General features: G+C 37.4%; 1 protein-coding gene across 1 annotated transcript; it reads left to right on the top strand.

The window, feature by feature from the left end:
• Window positions 1–558: 558 nt before the first annotated feature.
• On the top strand, window positions 559–19,102 carry YME1L1 (YME1 like 1 ATPase). The gene is made up of 19 exons (XM_058820614.1): window positions 559–741; window positions 2,267–2,398; window positions 3,225–3,390; window positions 4,296–4,394; window positions 5,869–5,978; window positions 6,994–7,144; window positions 7,236–7,343; window positions 8,177–8,259; window positions 9,097–9,187; window positions 9,965–10,117; window positions 11,607–11,739; window positions 12,221–12,283; window positions 12,754–12,866; window positions 13,210–13,365; window positions 14,127–14,278; window positions 15,139–15,265; window positions 15,364–15,437; window positions 16,077–16,163; window positions 17,304–19,102. The coding sequence occupies exons 1-19, from the start codon at window positions 712–714 to the stop codon at window positions 17,445–17,447; spliced, it is 2,172 nt and encodes a 723-aa protein (XP_058676597.1). The 5' UTR covers window positions 559–711; the 3' UTR covers window positions 17,448–19,102.
• Window positions 19,103–20,013: the final 911 nt, after the last annotated feature.

The following is a 20,013-nucleotide window of genomic DNA, read 5'->3' as shown; positions in this document are numbered from 1 at the left end:
AGAGCCACCAGGATTGAAGTCAAGACTGAGCAGTAACTGGAGAAGGGTAATTGTGGCAGCGGGAGACCCTGACTACCTATTCAAAACGGGCCCCAGACACAAATGGAAGAACTGCAGCTACACACTGATTAGCTTGAGAAGGGAGATCTATAGCTAACAAATACGGAGTTGAAGTCTAATTAACAAAATACTTATGTAATTTGTAAGCAAGGAATGTTGATGTCGTTGTTAAAATGTATAGTGTCAAGTTTTATGATTGGTAAGCCAGCCTTTCGTAGGTCACCACCTATGTCCCTACACAAACTAGAATAAAAATTAGAAATATCACGCTGCGCGCCGGTTAACGACGCGCGTTGCGGACAGCAGCCGGGGGCGCTGACAGCGAGCAGGGCCAGGGCGCTCTGGCAGTTGCACCGCCTCGGGCCGAGAGCGGGCCCCCGCCCGCCCCTCTGCTGCGGCCCTGCCGGCGCTCGCTCGTTTCTTCCGCCTCGGCCTCGAGGCGGCGGCTGCGCGGTGCAGCGGACCGGAAGCTCTTTGCGCTGCCGCCGCTTCCGGGGCGGCTCGGCCCGGTCGGCGCGGCCGCGGGGCGGACATTTCCCGGAGCGGAGCCGCGGCGTCTCCTCACCGCCGGCGGCCACAGCGGGCGGGCTCCTGCGGCTGGGCTGCGAGGCGGAAGAGGCGCCTGCGGCCGCCGCCGGCCCCGCCGGCAGGATGTTTTCCTTCTCCACGGTGCAGCCCCAGGTGAGCGGCTGGCGGAGCGCTCCGGCCCGGTGCCGTGCGCGGCTCGCCGCGCCCCGGGCCCGCTCCCGGCGGGGGCTCGCTCCGTGTCCGTGCGGAGGCGCTCGGCAGGCCCGGCGGCTGCGGGCAGCGGCGGGAGGAGCCCGTTCCTGCGTGCCACGTTCCCGGGGCTTTGGGCGTCACTGGGAGAGGAGCGGGGGCTACGGCGGTGTGCGGTCCGCGTCGAGGAAAAAAATACATAAATGGGGGGGAGAGGGAGGTACAGTAAAAGCTTGTAAAGAGTAAAAGCATTCTGAAACGACGAAATAACCTTACATGGCGCTTTTTAGTGTCTGTTTTTGTAGCAGAAGCAAGGGGTGGTGACGTGTTACTACAGTTAAACTATGCTGTTAATTTTAACGGGTTCTTGTGAAAGCCAAGAGGAAATTATTTAGAAGAGTTAGTGGAGGGAAAATCGTTGTAATTTGTTACACAGAACAGTCTAAACACAACCAGGAAGGCACCTTTAATTAGGCAATGAGTCCGATGGGACTGGTTAGTTTTATGGACTTTGATCTGAACCAGTGGTTTCGGTTTTATTTTTAAGTTTTGTATTAGTGTGTGATAGACTATAGGGTTTGATTGTTCTTTCCACACGTGGAGAATGTGTTTAAAGCTTTCATCAGAGTAGTGAAATGGAAGAGTTTATGTGTTTCTAGGGAGGTGTCATTTCACCAGAGTGGGAAATGCAGACAGAAAGTTTGGTTAGTGGTTGGGATGCTGGCTTTGACCTCTAGAGGCTTTATGGTATTACCACAAACTCTGAGTCAAATTACAGTTTTGTACTATTAATTATGAAGCAGTTTTCATGTCTCACAGCACTGTCTCTTTTGATCTGCGGTCTAGCCAACACAGAGATGGTAGTCCTTGCAGGAGGATATACCCAGCTGTGGACATACCCAGTTGTGCTTCAATTGCAGTGGCCAGGGTTGTGTCCCAGCTCCTGGGACATGTACAGAGTTTGAGGAGGTTTGGAACTGCTGGGGTTGTTTGTCCCATATGTTCACAAGAGATGGAGTCGTGCCAGGAGGAGGAGCCCTCATACCTGGTGCACCTGGGCTCCTGTACTGATTCCTGAGGTGGAGTTGGCTGAATGCTGCTGAGGTGCAGATTTGACTGTGTGCTTTGTGAAGTTTCATTTTCATCCTTGAGCTGAAACTGAGATCCTAAGGAAGAAATCATAAAGGCAACCTTTCTGAATGGCTAATAAAAAAGCAAGAAAAAGTACAGATAATTCAAGTTATGAAAGTATTGCTTTAGAGATGAAAATACGAGTTTCTAATCTGTCATACATGCTTAAACTTTCTCTTTTTTTCTCTGTAAAAAGAGGTATCAGCTAACACTGTGGTGTTGAAGATAATGTGGTTTATAATTAAGTCCTCATTTAAAAGGCAGTGTATAAGATATGCTGTTATAAGTTAGAGTTTGGAACAGAAGTATATTTAAATAGTTTAAATAAGCCTAAGTCCTTATCTATTTTTTTTTCCAGGCTACTGTTCCTCTGAGTCACCTTATCAATGCCTTTCATTCACCAAAAAGCTCCACAACTTCTGCCAGCAAAGCATCCATACAGCCTGTCCAGAGGGACACCTCCCCAGAGCATGATCCTCAGAAGAATGAGGTACAAAAAACCTTTTGAAAAAGTGATGGTTTAACTGGCATTAAATCTGAATAATATGAGTTTAATTGAATGTAATATTTGACTGGTCTGTAAAATAATGTAATATGACTAAACAAAACAGGATGTTAACATGTAGAGTGCATCCTTTTGGCAGAACTGCAGTCAGTCAGTATTTTGCCAGTAAGGATTTGACAAAAATACAGTATTTCATTTAAAAAAAAATAGCTGGTATTTGTCTCAGTAGTACTTTGAAAATGAGCAAGGGATTTGTTTTCATTTCCAGTTTAATGGTTCTTCCTGTAAAGTAACAAGTTTTCTGTTAATAAACCCTACATTACCTTTTTATTCTGAGCTCTAGCAAAGTTTGTGTCATTATTGCTTGTGAGGAAATGGGAACTGTAACTTAAAGTGTGTTGAATGTTTTTGAGCAATTAAGTGGCATGGTTTCATGTTCAGTTTTATTTTTCTGTTAAAATATCTTTCATTATCATTGGGTATTTCTTACTTTTGACATTGAAAATTAAAACAGTGCCAAGTAGTATTAGATATTGCCACTTCTCTTTCAACTTGCTTCTTATAAGTTTTGTAACTAAGCACTTTTTTGGGAGGAAAACCATGGAATTTCTCAGTAACTGCAGAACTGTGGAAATCAGTATGGGTTGTACTGCTCACCACTGTGTTGTGATTCCATTGTTGGGTTTTTGTGGTTTTTTTTTTGTTTGATTGATTTGTTTTTTTCAGTCTGTATTTGCTTCTGGGGCTACTGGGAAATTTTTTCTCTAGGGTAATCTTATGTAAATTTTTAACATTTTTTTCTGTTTTTCAGTCTGTATTTAAAAATTTAAGAGATCTGGGATTGTCTGATTTGAAAGCTAACCAGTTCAGAGAGTTGGTGAACAGGCTGCTTCCTGGCTACTGTACAGAAAGCAAAGTCTCCTCACAGTGGCACACATCATATGTCTCTGCTCAGTCCTTCTTTGAAAATAAGCATGGTATGTTTGAGTGATGTGTTTGTGAGAGTGAAATTATAAAGGTGAATACAGTTATACTTCAGTTTAATCTCTTGTGCTGTAGATAATTTGTAGTTAAATGTATTTAATAAAGAGTATTCATGTATTTTTTTGTTCTATATAGCTTGTCTGTGTAAACTTGAGAAATTTAGGAAATTCAACTAATTGTTTCTTTGGATTTCAATTTGGTTGCTGTTAAACTTTTCTGAACTCAGCTCTATCTCTCAGTGATGAGTCTGAGCTGTGAATATACCACTGGTTTGTTTCATCAAGACATTAGATTTTGCTAATCTACTTATATCACAGAAATCCCCGGTTTACGTTTTTATCAATTTTTTACTTGAAGGAATGAGACACAAAGATACTAATTAGAAAGGAATTCATGGTAGCAAGCTGTTAATGCTCCATGTAGAGTATTTCATTGCTGAAATAAACAAGAGTAGTTCCTTGCAGGTGAAGATGTTTTGTTGGAATTAGTCTAAAATGAAGGAAGACCATTGCAGATGCTTAAGAATCTATTAGAAAAAGAAGTATATAGCTGAGATACTGCCATATACATTTGAGATACTGTCTATATAGTACTGCATTAGAAAGGAGGAGTGTAAGGAATAATATTGCTGCTATTAGAGAAAAGATTTTAAATTGCATTGTGTTGTGAGATACAAATAAAATTAGCTCAGTGATAATTGCCTGAAAGCAAATAAATACTTGGAAATGCTTCAAAGCTTTGATAGATGTTCTGGTAATTTGTTTAATTAAAGATGCCTGGAGTGCTATAGTGAAATATAATTAATATTTTAAAAACTAAAAAAACAAACTGTGCAAGAAGTAATGTTGAATTGTCATTTAAGACAGGGTGTATTACACTTTGTTGTATCTTTTTGTAGGTTTTGTGGATGTTTTCAGTGCTTTACGCTCATCTTGTTTGTATGGACAACATCCTCATCCCCTCCAAAATTTCTGTTCAGATGTTCGGTGTTGGCCAGGTATGAAACATGAAACTACACTGGTTTAAGCTCTACAGAATTTTTCTATTCTGGAGAAGTATTTTTGGATTTGTTGTAGAGGCATCACTCAGGAAATACCAGTAAGCTTCCAGGAGAAACTTAGGTTGATATTAGCACTTTAAATAATGAAGTTATTTTTTGCACTTGAGTAGTGTATTTCCAGAATTTAGTAATCACCATGTTGTTCCAAGGTGTCAGTATTTGTGGATTATAATCTCAAAAGACCACAGATGAACTGACTATTTTGAGTCAATAAATATGTTGAATTCAGTACTCATCCAGTTGAATTTTCTGAGGGGTTTGGTGACTGGTGACATTAGTGAAAATATAATGAACAGTTCAGGAAGTTCAGGTATTGTCCTAAATTCAGTTCTTCTGATGCCACCTGTAGGTATATCTGTGTTTGTATCCTGTGGCAAAGAGAAATGCTGACAGTATGGAGATAGCCCAGTTATGAGTCACAGGGAAGGAGGCAGATTTTTAAGCCTTTTATACAGGGGAGAAGCTGAAGGATCTGAGGTTTTAGTTAGCAGAATAAAGGGCAAGGAGTGATCCAATTGCTATTGGAGCCATATCAGTTACCCTTCTCACATACACCTCAAAGAAGGGACAACAATCCCAAGTAAAAGCAAATGGAATAAAACCTGTTTGAACATTTTCACATTGAGAATGGTTAAGTTCTGAAACAGATCACGTGGAGAAGTTTGGTTATCTTAATCCTTGGTGATTTTCAAAACTGAGCTGGTCAAGGTCCAGCACTACCTGATCAAATGTTAGACCTTTTTTGAGCAGGGCTCAAGGGTCAGCTGCAGAAGTTCTTTTTATCTGGTGCTGTTCTAGAACAACAAAAAGCTTAGTGAAACCAACCCAATTGACTGGTGTTGATGTTTATTTTAAAATATAGTAGTAAAAGAAGAAAAACATTCACTTGTGGTGAAATGTCTTTCACAAGGCTTCTGATGTGGTAGGAGAGAACTTAGAGTGTCATTAGCTCACTGTGATTAAAGGATCTCATTTCTTTTATCACTAATGAAGTTAACAGTACACTGAAACCATTCCAGTTGTCCTCAGGGCATTTTACCAGCAGAGCTCACAAAGCATTATTCCCATCCTTCTGCATTTGCTTCTGAATGTTTCATCTTTGTCAGCCTGCCTGGATTTAATTGTCTGAATGTCTCCCCTTCCCTCAGTTGGCCAATTAGCTATAATTTACACCATGAACTCAGATTATTTCAACTTGAAAATTTATGTGAAACACAAGTTTGCTTGCAAGGTCAGATGACAAATAGAGTTTGTAATTACATAACTATCCATTTACAATACAGTGGATATGATGGGAAGATTATATTCCATATTCTTCAATATAATAGTTTCAGAAATTTCTTAAGACTTTTATTTTTGTGGTGGTAGTAACGATTAGGTTTTAACTTCTGTTTATTCTTACTACGTAAAGTCTACATACAGACACGGAACTTTAAGACTCTGAGATCAAGAGCAAGACGTCTGCAGTCAACATCTGATCAATTCACAGAAACAAAAAGTTCACTTTCTTCAATTTTGAAGGTAAATATAAGTAACATTAAGTTATTTTGCGCTTACTCAAACCATCTCTTTCTCTTGACTAAGCCTTCAAATTTACCACAGATGTTTTCTTTCACTAGCATGAAAATATTTCTTAATTCTAGAACTTGAGCTAATGGCAGTGTGTTTTTTTTTTCTTATTAATTCATATATTTGTTCCATAATCACCAATAGTGCGGTTATTTGAATTTTTAGGAGAACAGTTTCAGCATATAACTATGGTTTTAACTCTAAAAATTAAATTATTTCTGTTTCTAAAACAGAATAAAAACTAAAAATAGCTTCAAGTCAAAGGATTCATTTCTTTAAGCAGAAATACAGCTAGTTTAACATACAAGAATGTGTGTTTTCAAGTCAGCAGATAGCTTGGGGTTGTTACTGCTTTGGATGATTGACTTGGGTACTCTTTGCTTCTAATTGATGTTTGTACAGAAGGTAGGCTAAGTAAGGCTTTTCATTTAACTGTGTGTGTAAATTGTCTTTGAACTCTTCCCTTCTTCTAGGCATATGTGGTTTATTTCATCTGGGGACTAGGTGTACTGTGGATGAAGATAAAACCAGAGCTAGCTCCATGCAGTGCTGCTCTGAAATTTGACAGGGCATATGAGATGTATTTGCTTAAGCTCCATCAAAATGATACTTGCAAAGATATTTTGCAATTGGGAATAAAGCAAGAAGCTTAAGCTAATAAGTCCCACTGCATACAGTGAACAAAGCTGGCTGTGTACAGATCTGTCTTAGGCTATATTTTCAGTTTGGAACTGGGATCCAGGAGGGCTCCAAAATGGACTTGCTCAGCAAAAATGGGAATGCCCTTGCTCAGACCATGGGGATTCACATTCAAGCTATTGGCCTGTGCCCTCTAACTAACCCAGTAGCACATGAATTATATGCTGTTGTAATTTTATTTTTTCCTATCACTCATGTTAGCCAGGTGGTAAATTAACTGTTTATGAAAACTTGATGTATACTAACACTGCTTTGGAAAACATTGCAGGGTTTTATCCTGAGAAAGAGACGAATTGATGTTGAAAACTTAGACACACTAATGAAAACAAAAAACATCCCAGAGGCTCACCAGGATGCTTTTAAAACTGGTTTTGCAGAAGGCTTTTTGAAAGCACAGGTATTCCTGCAAAAAACACTTGGTAAGTTGTGTTAATTCACATATCTTGTCTTTGCAATTAGAAAGTAGTTTATTTTAGCCCATGTTAAATATGTTTTTATTTTCTTTTTCAGATTCCTTAAGAAGATCACGTTTGCTTTCTTTCTTTCTCTTCGTTCTTTGTTTTTATCTTGCTATATATTCATCATTTTTACCTGGAAAAGGTTCCTTTTCTGATGCTGGTTAGTTAACTTTTTTCCACACAGTTTCACTTGTGTTGTTTCTTCCAGCAGGTTTAGCATAAATTAAATATGTTTTGACATTGTAATTGGTTTATATTAGTACACTGAGAAGTTATCCTATGAGTTATGTACTGCTTCTGGCTACAGCCTTTCAGATGACAGCGTGATAAAACATTTATGAAGACAAAAATGTTCTGTGTCAGTATAATTACTTTATTTCTTTTGGTGAGGCAGTTACATGGAACCAGAGAAGTCAGACTGGCCACCAGTTAGGTATTTGACTTTCAATTTAGGTGATATGTTATCTAGATCAGCTGTAGGCAAGATGGTTTGAATTTCCAATTTGTAATCACAGCCTAGTTTATGGCAACTAGGAACTTGTGTTGCTAAATCTTGAGAAATCTGTTGGAAATAGTGGAACAATCAAAAGGCTGAGCTAAGGTAACTGGAGACGTTCAGCTTGATACTAAGTTATCACCTGATAAGTTATAAGTCTCAAGAAAGTTAGGATATGTATAGAAACATTGAGGGAGAAGTTCTGGCTTTGTGTACACTCTTCTGGATGAGGAGCTTCCTGTACTACATGTGACTAAAAAGCATATCACTGAATTAATTGCAAATATTATCACTGAATTAATTGCAAATATTTCAAAGATTTTTTTGAAACATAAATCTTATTCCTGCTCACCAGCTGTAAGTGCACACATGCCCTATCAAAAGGGCAGGTGTCAGGTCAGTGTCTGACTGGCATGTGTTCAGGTGCAGCACTCAGCCTTGCAGTGAAATGACTTTGTGTGTAAATTTGTTGTTCGTCATCTGCTGTTTGCTCTTAGTACGCTTTCGAACATCAAGTATCTTTGATGCAGCAGTTGATCCAATCCAGCTGAAAAATGTCACCTTCGAGCATGTTAAAGGGGTAAGATCAAAAGTAAAGTGTGTGCAAGTTTTGTTTTAAGTAATCATTGTGAGTCTGTTGTTTAACTAATCATTATGAATGTCTTAGTCTGTTCAAGAAATTTCTTTGTATGAAGTGAAACTTTATATGCACTGACCACTCCAAGGTGAAGGAAGGCTTTAACCACTCTTTTTCTACTTTGTTTTTGTGGAATGCAATACCTCATAAAAGGTGCACTCTACTTGTTGAATAACATTTTTAAAGACTATAATAGCAAATGGCAGGCCATAAATATCAATATTAATCTACCTTTTGCAGAAGTCAATTGGCATATGAAGATGATAATGCCATTTGGTCGTTTTTCTCTTAGTACCATCTCTTCCAGGCAGTGTTATTGGGACAGGAGATAGGGAGATTCCCAGAAAGAAGTGGGCATGTCACTGCTGATAGGATACCTCTATTTTTTCTGTTCAATTGTTCTTTGACTGTTAGTGGCAAAATGAGGACCTCCCTGTTTCCTTCCCCTTGGACAAATAGATAGAATTAGTCTATTTTTAATTAAAAAGAGTAATATTTTGATTTGGAATTTTTGATTTTGTGTTTATTTCTTTGGTCACACCTGGTCTTGAACTGTTTGGTTGTTCCTTCAGTGTTACTGAGTTTAATGTTTGCTTAGCCCCACAAACAGTTTTAGGATAGGTTGAATTAAGTATTGGTATCCACACAAATTCTGTGGTACACTTTAATATTTTTCTGTATGCAATCAGGGACTTAACCTCTAATACAAAACCTACATACAAAAACATGCAGTGTTTTATAAATGCTTAGTTTTATTTGTGGCTTGCTTTTCATGTATAGGTTGAAGAAGCTAAGCAGGAATTGCAAGAAGTTGTGGAATTTCTGAAAAACCCTCACAAATTTACTGTATTAGGAGGTAAACTTCCAAAAGGTAAGAATAATTGCTCAGCAGAAGTGACAAAAGCTATGTAGCCATAGCTGTGAGGCGTGTTCTGTACTGAGTGACTACTTTACAGCCTAGTTTCTTACTATTTCTTCATGTATTATGCAAACTAAAATTTTGGGGTTAGACAAAATTTACTGTGCCTTCTTCAGTTATTGAACTAACAAACAGCAGTATTTTATCCTGTAAAGCAGGAGGGTTTATTAACTGAACTCTTAAAAGGCCTTTATTTCTTCCTTATGGCTTTTAGCACCTTTAGTGCCTAACTGCTTTAGATAGTTCAGAAACAAATGTTTTTATGTAAAAGGGTGATTAAGATCATAGTGGAAATCCACATAAATCTGAAATGCATAGACCTGAGAAATCTGTTTCCTGTTAGTGCTCTACACTGTTTAAAGACAGTTACTTGGAAGGATTTAATTAAAAATAAAGATTCCACAGAAACAGCCAGGAAAATGTCAGTTTGAAGCTAACACTATTAGGGATTCAGCTGCTAAACTCAACATTAAATCTTCAGAATATTTCAGGCTTCTGTTTTGATGGTCTTACAAGTCCTTGTTGTTGTTTAAATATGGATCAAATTGTATCTGGATCTGTTCCAGGAAGCTCCTTCAGACTGGCAGTAATGAGCACTACTTGAAATGGCATCTTAACACCTTTTAGGAGCCAAGTGTACATTATTTCCTCTAATGCATGGAAGAAACCACTGATATAAGAAGACTGTGTGGATGTGGTGGCTTTGTTGGGTTTTTGTTTGTCTTTTAGGCATTTTGTTAGTTGGACCACCTGGTACTGGCAAGACTCTCCTTGCGCGGGCTGTGGCGGGGGAAGCCGATGTTCCGTTCTATTACGCGTCCGGCTCCGAGTTTGATGAGATGTTTGTTGGGGTGGGAGCCAGTCGCATCCGGAGCCTCTTCAGTAAGTTAAATATTCCTGGGTTGGAAATCTTCTCACATGTAAGGTTAAGTATTCAATGTTGTTTACATGGCTTGATTAGTTACAGTTCTGGTTACTGGAAAGTAGTCGTGTATGAGACTAATAAATAAAGCCTTAATTGTGGAGGTAAATGTCACAATTCTGTGAGCATCAGTTAACTGTAGCTTCTTCCTAACCATCACATGAAATGATGGCTGTTATAAACAGCTGTAACTGATTTTTATCAGTTATAGGTGTTTATAACTATCTATCATCAACCATCATATACAGTTTATAACTGTAGCTACTTCCTAACCATCACATGAAATGATAGCTGTTATAAACACCTCTAACTGATAAAAATTGGTTATAAACACCTATAACTGATAAAAACCTGTTATAAACTTATAACTGATTTTACAATGGTCCCAGAGAGAAGTAGTAATTTAATTAGAAACGTAATGTTCGATAGACTAAATTGAATATTTGAAATTGTAATTTCCTTAGTCATGTATAAATTGTAGTAAATTTTAATTGTAAATGTAAGATGAAAAAATTGAGTTAACCTTCTCAATTACTGCCCTCATATTTAGATTTTTTTTTTACTCCGAATTAAAGCTTTATGGCATCATGGCATGGTAATAAGCTGAGATTTCCTTTCTCAGACCCATCGGCAGGATAACAAAACTTTCAAAACTTATGTTTAGATTTATAGCTTTCACAAAAGAAACTTCCTATTTTAAGTGTGAAAATATTATTGGGGAAGAGAAAATCCAGCTTCCCTCTTAAATGGAAGATTGATAGGGTCAAATATATACAATGTACAAAGTAGTTTGCATTTGTAGAAAAAAATGTGAATTTACATGGATGGGGTGCCAAATATAGTACACGTAGGACCTTAAAAATACATTTCCTTCTGTTGTCTACAAAGGTGTAGATGCCTGACTGGTATATTAATGTTACAGATATGTCTGGGGGGGTGAAATTAATTGCATCCTAGTATGCAGGCACCAATTGATGGTCTTCATGCTTATTACAGCATTTTTATTTAGTGTTTTAATACCTGTGAACTTGAGTGTGAACCCTTCATTGTAAAATAACAAGCAAGTTCTATTAAACTAAGTTAGTGTTGAGACCCATCAAGTTTTATATTGTTTTTATTTAATAGGAAAATATTCTCTACCCAAGCTTATAAAATAAACTCTTGTAAGAAGTTCATACAAAATTGGACAATTACATACTTTGTTTTACTAGTGATTTCTTGTAACTTGATAAGAATAAGCTGATGAGAAATATTTTTGAAATGGCAAGATATAGAAAATGAAGGTTCTCTTTCCTTTTTTTAGGCCTAAAAGCAAGACCGTTTTTGTGATGTCTAACAGAACACACTGTAATCCAGTAATAACAGAAACAGTAGAATCCTGAACTACCTGATAGATTGTCTGTTCTTTTGTGTGGTTCAAGGTTCCTTCTGCTATTTTCCTTTTGTCAGGGGAAGCAAAAGCAAATGCACCTTGTGTTATTTTCATTGATGAATTGGACTCTGTTGGTGGGAAGAGAATTGAATCTCCAATGCACCCCTATTCAAGACAGACCATTAATCAACTCCTTGCTGAAATGGATGGGTAAATATATGAATTCTGAGGGCACAGAAGGTGCTTGACTGACTGGTATTTTGGATATGTGGGTGAACTTTTTCTTCTTGGCAGCTTTGAAGTTTTGTGTAATTTTTTGTAATGCTTTTAAGAATATATATTTAATATGCTTTTATGGCTATTTTCTAGCACTGCCAACAGTAGCATTAATGGACTTATTGTAAAGAATGTCGAAGCTTTTGAGTTGTATTTGCACAACAGCTGCCGTTTATTTTAAATAATTTCTCAGGTTTTTTAGCCTGGTTATATATCTAAAGGAAGAAGCTCAACACAGAGATTAGAACATGTTTTTAACCAGTTGCTGAGTTAAACATGGTCATTCTTGGATCATATGTTGTAGTGTAAAAGCATGTTTTTTGACTGGCCAGTAAGGTCAGTAACAGTAGTTATTGACAAAATTGTAAATTCTGTGTCCAGAAAAAAAAGAATTCACACCTTGTTTTCCACACAGCTTTAAACCAAATGAAGGTGTTGTTATTATTGGTGCCACAAACTTCCCTGAAGCATTAGACAAGTGAGTATAATTCATTGCTTGTTTTACAGACCACGTAGTAAAAAAACCCCTTCAACAAAACCAAAATTGCTTGTGAAAATCTTCAAGTATTACAGTGTCATAGCTGGAGTTTTCCTTCTTAAAAAGGATGTGTATTGACTGTTCTTTGGCATTTAATAGGTTGCAGAGTTAAATATGGAGAAATGATTAGTATGTTTTAAACATTTGATATTTCTACAAGTTTTCAGCTAAATTGATAAGCTGCATTCCTTGTTCAGAATACAAAATTTTCAAATGCAAAAAAACCACTTTTAAATTAGTTGTCAATAAATACCTTTCATCTGTCTTTCTACAAGCAGATAAGAAAAATATATTATTTTCATATGTGTAGATATCTTTAGAACCAGCAATGGATTTTTGTTCCTTGCTATACATTAGCAAGTTTACTGCAGTATTTTTGAGTCAATGTACTAAATTGTCATTTCCCTCAGTGCTCTAATACGTCCTGGTCGCTTTGATATGCAAGTTACTGTTCCCAAGCCTGATGTAAGAGGTCGCACGGAAATTCTGAAGTGGTACCTTAACAAAATCAAGTATGACCCATGTAAGTAAATATTTTACTCTAGTATCTTTTTATGTAAGAGATTTTATAGTGGATCTGCCCCCTCAGGTTAGTCCTTTGTTCCATTAGCAATTGTGGCTTTACTGCATCAATAAAGATCACAAAAATTGTCTCATATGTTGTGTTTCTCTCTGGTCCTTAAGAGTTCATAGTGTCTTGAGAATTAAGCTTAATTTATTTTAAAACTGATTTGTTTGTTTGTTATTTTTTTCTTGTTTAATGCATCATTTTTAATAGAATATGATTCTTGATTAAAATTTCAGGAGCAATATGGACTCTCATAAACAAAATGGTTTTGCTTTGTTTTTTTTTTATTCTCCTACAGCTGTTGATCCAGAAATAATTGCACGAGGCACAGTAGGATTTTCTGGAGCAGAGCTTGAAAATCTTGTAAATCAAGCTGCCTTAAAGGCTGCTGTTGATGGAAAAGATATGGTAACCATGAAAGAACTAGAATTCTCCAAGGACAAAATTCTAATGGGTAGGATTTTGTATGAAAGACATTAATGTACATTACAATACACAAAGCTTTTCTTATGTGATAAGGACTTTTACAGGGGAATAGTAAAGTTTTTATGGTGTTGTTTCTCAGATTGTTGCACTGTGGCCTTTTTTTTGGTTGGTTGTCTTGTTTGTTTGGCTTGGATTTTTTTATAGTGGAGTTAGAGGGGGATTTCTTTGTTTTTTGGATTTTTTTTAACAAATAAAGTTTCCTATTAGTTATTTCTGAATAGAACCTTCTGAGACCAGAGAGTAGTATGTAAAATCTAGTGTGGAATACATTTTTTAAAATTTCATACCATTTTTTAAAATTAAAAATGCTGCATGTCATACTTCAGCCTGGAGGGAGACACAGGCTTGATTTCTTATCCTTCCCTTACGGATGACCAGAAATCTGGAGGTTCTGTTAAAATTCTCATGTGGTAGCACAAATCTTAAACATCTTAGACATAACCACTATAAATCTGGTCTGTTCATGCTTGAGAGAGGAAATGGAGTTTTCTCAGATACTTAGATTGCATTTTAAATCTACTACTTTAAAAGCAGCTTGTCTGTAGAATATGTTTGGGTCTATTTTTTTGACATTAAAATCTGACTTGTAAACATTTTGCACTTAAGTGTTAGTTCCCTTTGATCACAGGCTGTTCCTTGGCTGCTTTGTGCCCTGTTTGTGTTTATGTAGGGTGTGGATTGTGGTGGCCAGCTGTACAAAAAGGTTAATGTAATGTTCCTCTGTTTAAGGACCTGAGCGTAGAAGTGTAGAAATTGATGAGAAGAACAGAACCATCACAGCTTACCATGAGTCTGGACATGCTATCATTGCCTATTACACCAAGGATGCCATGCCGATCAACAAGGCCACAATCATGACACGAGGAACAACACTGGGACATGTGAGTGTTTCTTCATCCGTTTTTTAGTATTTTTAAATTTTATTTAGTTTATTAATAGTTCTTTATTTAGTTAAATTTTTATGTTGATTTGGTGGTGCAGAAGAATTTGTAACGATGCTATGTGCTGTTATTTGTTAATGAGTATTGTAGTCTGTTGAAATAGTTATGAGCAGTCTCTTGAAAACCCAAGGTCATCCTTTCTGTGTGATAAAAAGCTTTCTTCATTTTTTAATAAATTACTGTGCACTGGTATAACAGTTCACATGTACAAGGAAAGAGAAATATGAGTAAGTTTGATTCTGCTGCAGTTGAAATAGCACCCAACAGCAAAATATTGAAGATCACCTAAAGGACTGGTAGGTAGAAGCTCAACTGTACTTTTAACACAAAGTCCTTTATCAGGTTGTGCTTTGTCCAGTTTGGCTTTTTTAAGCTTCATTGGTTACCCACCTTGTTTTTTGCATAGATATCCATAAATTTTTCTATTTTGCCTGTATGTACCAAGCATTTGAACAGAAAAATATTTCTATTATGTCTCTTCCTGTTGAACTTTGTCAAGTTAATGTGTTCAGTTAATGAAAACCACTGGTCTGAATCCTCTGGGCAAGTTGATTTGTTCTGTTTCTTCTGGCAGTAGTTGCTCACATTGATGGGGTGCTCAGGGTCTGAGGAGGCTGTTTCAGTGGTTCCACTCAGCACCTCCAAGCAGTCCTGATAAATGCATATACTAGAGGCAGGCCAGAGCATGCAAAGTGTTACATAAAATCTTTATCTGCTTCTGATATAAACAAGAATATTTTTGAGATTACTTCAGTACTTCTTTGTTTTTTGTTAGCTGACCACAGTTCTGTGTCTTACAGGTATCTTTGCTCCCAGAAAATGACAGATGGAGTGAAACTAGATCCCAGTTGCTCGCACAGATGGATGTCTGTATGGGAGGAAGAGTAGCAGAAGAGCTCATATTTGGAAGTGATCACATCACAACAGGTCAGCTAATTGGTAGTTAAAAGAGTTTTTGATCAAGGGTGTGGACTGGCGTGTTTAACGTGGTTTCAGTAATGTAACTTAGATCTGTTTGCTCTCAGGTGCTTCCAGTGATTTTGACAATGCTACCAAAATTGCAAGACTGATGGTGACTCGATTTGGAATGAGTGAGAAGGTAGTATCATCAATCCTTTAATATTTATATGGAGTAAAACCAGGTTCTGTTCTCTAGCTAAAGCCTATTTGTCTGTCAGTGATCTCTGAGATTATGGTAAGTAGTTATCACAAAAAGAGTGAGCCTCTGGTCTGCTGTAGAGAGCTCAACTAGAAAACCTGTATATTGACAGTTTAAAAAATTACCTCGCAGGATTTTCACTTCAAAATTACCTTGAAAATCACAAATATCTTCAGGAAATAGTTATAATAAAGCCAGACATTTTGGAATTGAGGATAATTTGGAATTGAGTCTGGGAGGGCAAAGAGGGTAACAACTGGTAGTTTTGTGGACTTTCTTTAGAAGCTTCTTCAGTCATGTTGATTGTCTGTCAAGTATTAGTAGTGTAGACATTTTGGTTTGATTTTTAAGTAAGAAAGGACCTAATTAGGATCTGTACTGTGACCTATTGAAACATAATTCTGCAGTAACTACATAGTTGATGGATAGGCTTGTTTAGCTTCTGCTTAGAGCACTTCAGCAGGCATTTGACTCATGATTTTGTTTGTATACAGAAGTAATAGATGCTGAAATTTGTAGAGAGTTTTGTGTGTATGACTGCAACAGTAGCAAGATAAAGATATTTTTGTTGTTGTTTAGCTGGGTGTTATGACCTACACTGATCCGGGGAAAGTCAGCCCAGAAACTCAGTCTGCAATTGAACAGGAAGTGAGGACACTTCTACGGGTAAGAGCCTCTCCCCTCCACTCTCATATTCTGAGATCAACTGAACACCTGCTTGATTGGTTACTTGATTTAAGTCATGTATACTGGTGAAGATACACCAGTGGGTGGAAGTATTCCCAAGTATTTAATGTAGCTGCAGCTTTGAATGTCTGCATATCAAAACTTGTTGGTGATTGTCATGCACATGTAGTCTAAATCAAGTGATGTTGGGCTCTGCAATATACTCTTTAACACTTCTCTTATATTTGGTCATGATTTGGGTTTTTTTTTGCTATTCAATTCACCGGGAAAGTATGGCTACAAATTGTTTTAGAACAGATGTGGGTGTTTTATGTTACTTTCACACTTCATAACTCCCAAGATAAGTAGTTTTATATAAAATCACAGGAATGGCCATATCAGATCAGAGTGTTGCCTCCAGTATCCTCTTCCTCACAGTGATCAATGTCAGATGCTTGGGGAAATTTGTAACATTTGATAATCACTGAACTTCCTGATCACTGTTCTGGTAATCTGGCTTAGTTTGGTACAGGCAGGAGAATTACTTGTATTGTAACATTTCAATGAGTAACACTTTTGCTGTATTTGTTTTTGAACTGACTTGGCCAGGGTAGAACTAAAAGTTGAAACTGGTAATGCTGGCAGTGCACATCTACTTGCAGCAACTGGTGGCTTAGTGTAGCTTTAGAAAAAGCTGTACTTTCAGCTTTCTAAAACTACATAGTGTTTTGAGTTTTATAAATATATAAAAATGCTTGTCTTTGAGGAAAAATCTGTGAATGCTGTAGCTTTGCTCATAGTGCAAAAAAAATGTTATAAAAAATCAGGAAATTTTCTAATCTAGTAAGTGTTTTCTAAGTCATATGTAACAATACTAAGGTTTATCTCAGGACTTTGTTTTTAGCCCTACTTGTGCAAAATGCACAGGTGGCATGAAGTGTTTGGTTGCTTTTCATTAATTATGCCAGCTGTATTTTAAAGCTTTGTGAATCAGGAGCTGTGCTAGCTTTGAAATGTAAGGCGCAACTTTAAATGTTTGTCTCAAGCTGTATTTACCTGGAAATGATTTTTAAAATGGAATCTTGCTGTTGTTTTTGTTGTAAAGTCTTAAAATCTCCTTCTACATGTTCTTCAAATTAGGACTCCTATGAGCGAGCGAAGAACATCCTGAAGACTCATGCAAAAGAACACAAGAATTTAGCAGAAGCTTTATTGAAATATGAGACTTTGGATGCCAAAGAAATCCAAATTGTTCTAGAGGGAAAAAAACTAGAAGTAAGATGATAACTTCTGGGATATGAAACTGATAATTTGAAGAATGTACATCTAGCAATGCAGTAGTCTTACGCAGCATAGCCTTTTTTTCTCTTCCTGATGTGTGTATGGCATTAGTGTCACTTTAATAGTAGTCTGTCTCTTGTGAGCTTCTGTTACTCATCTATTTGTTGTGTCTCATCAGAATAAGACACAAAATAAAGCAAGTTCCTCATCCTCTGCTCCTTATACTCTTCGCACAAGAAGTCATTCAGAAGGATAAATCTCAGGGTTGAATTCAGCATTTTGATCCAATCAAATGTGTTGGAGCTGAGCAGAAAAACATGCAGATCCACTGGTGTGTGTTGGCACAGCTTCCTGGGCCGTGCTGCTACATGTGTGTTTGAAGTGATACCTCACAATGTGTGCTCTGGGATGTTATGGAGAGTGACAGACTGAGATGTAAAGCAACAGTATGTCGTGTAGCTATTGCTCATATGCTCATACTCTGTTTGGGGTTAGAGGCCACTATTAAGGACTTCTTATTTAGAAATGTAACAAAACATCTCAAAGAATGAACAAGCTACATGGTGGGAGCACCATGCTAGACAAAAATGTTAGTGGTCATGTTTCCAGTACTCTTGGGGTTAAAATACACATCTGTATGGCTGGGAGAGAAATTGCAAAAACAACAGGCTAAATGTGTCTAAGCCTCTTTGGACCATGTTTTGGGTGAAACTATAGCAGGGATAAGAGAAATACCTGTGACCTCTCATGTGCTGCTGACAAGTTTCTTAAAATTTTTATTACTGCAGTAGGCAGATGACAGTGCTTTGATGACAGTGCTTTTACACTGCTGGAAATTCTACAGAACTAGTTTCTATCAATACTATGTACGGCGTTTGATAATCCAACAGATAATCTCTTCAAAGAGGACAGCGTCACTCACTGAAAAGTAATTCAGAAAATGTTTGAAGCATGTGTTTCAAATAACATTCCTAGTTCTGTTCTATGGTAGAAGTAGGGAAATAAAATGTTTTCTTTCAACCCTTACAGAAACCTTGGGAAATTCTGAGAAAATACAAAAAAAGTTTTGAAAACAAGACTAGTTTCCAATCAAGTGGAAGTGATGGCTAGCAATTATATGCCAGTATTCCTCTGATCTCATGGAACTGGATTTTAGGGATAACACATCTTGATCATAATCCTTCTGCACAATCAGTTGTAGTGTTGTGGGATTACAAGCTTCTGTTGCAGAGAGGGCGTGTATTAGCATATTAATGTTGAGGGTTACCATATTTGGACACTAAAATAGTTGGGCTGGTGCCAAGAAATGTGAATGGAAACTGGTAGCTACACTTAAAACTAGAAGTAACACAGTATTTTAGAATTTTCTGAGTGTAATGCTTGATTATAACCTAGTATTTTTAGTAAGAGCACATGCTTTTTTTTTTCCCCTTTCAAAAGAAGATCAACTTTCTTTTTTGCCTGTTTTTGTCAACTTACTATAGCGGCATCCTGCTCAACGTGGGAGAACTTCCAAATATTATAAAACGGTATAGGAAATATCTAGGCTGACTAGTTTCAGTTGTACATGTATTTTGGAAATATGCCAATAGAAACAGAAGTATACTGCATATTTGACATCTGGTTTTGGAGTAATAAAGGTTAATTTTAATTATGCACATTGGTTTTCTTCTTATTCACTGTAAATTGCTATAAAATGTAATACCAAGTTCCCTAGTATGTAAATTGAGGTGTATACAACATTTAAAATTGTAAATAAATTTAAGAATTATGGCAAAATTGCACTCTCTCTTAGTGAGATTTCTAGGGAATGTTCTCCCTAGAAATTCACACCTTTTTTTCAATTGCTGCTTCAGTAGTGGGACTTGGAAGGGATCTTTTCCAGCTAAATAATGTGAATTTGCATATAAGAGAAGCAAAAAATCTTTTTCTTGTTTGAAGTTACTAAAATCTGTATTGAATGATCTTGTTTATGGGGGTAAGTTCTTGAAGTCCAACTTTTCTTATTCAAAAGCTTCTTGCTATATGCATAGGATAGTATCAAAAAGAAAAAAAAATGATGTATCATTGGGCTGTGAAAGATTATTACAAGATTAGCCATAAAGTGTAAAGGGTATCTTTGCTTTTTGGCCAACTTAACAGCACAAGTATTACTGAGGAGTTCACTGTCATTCCTAGTTGGTTTTGTGTGTGTAACATATTCTAAGAAACTTGTCTGTTGAGGCATTGGATTTGATGGCTGGTGCTTTTGGGAGCACCTAGGAGCTGGAATTTCTCCTTTTGTTTTATTGGGCAGAGATAGGAGAGCACTGGGTTGGGTTTGTGTGGCAGGGTTTTTGTCGTGAGGAGGCTGCATGGGTGGCATCTGGGAGAAGATGCCAGAAGCTTCCCTGTGTCCAGTAGAGCACTGCCAGACTGCTCTAGGAGGAGCTCCTGTCCAAGGCTGAGCCCATCAGCCCTGGTGGTAAAGCCTCGGGGACAACACACTGAAAGAAGGGGAGGAAGCTCTGCCCAAGAGCAATTGCAGCCAGAGACAGAGGAGTGAGTAGGTGAGATAAACAGCTCTGGA

This window comes from Ammospiza caudacuta, chromosome 1 (genome assembly GCF_027887145.1).
Source record: "Ammospiza caudacuta isolate bAmmCau1 chromosome 1, bAmmCau1.pri, whole genome shotgun sequence".
In the NCBI taxonomy this organism is placed as follows: domain Eukaryota; kingdom Metazoa; phylum Chordata; class Aves; order Passeriformes; family Passerellidae; genus Ammospiza; species Ammospiza caudacuta.
Note: the sequence above shows the minus strand (reverse complement) of the source record. Positions and strands in the feature narration are given on the sequence as shown.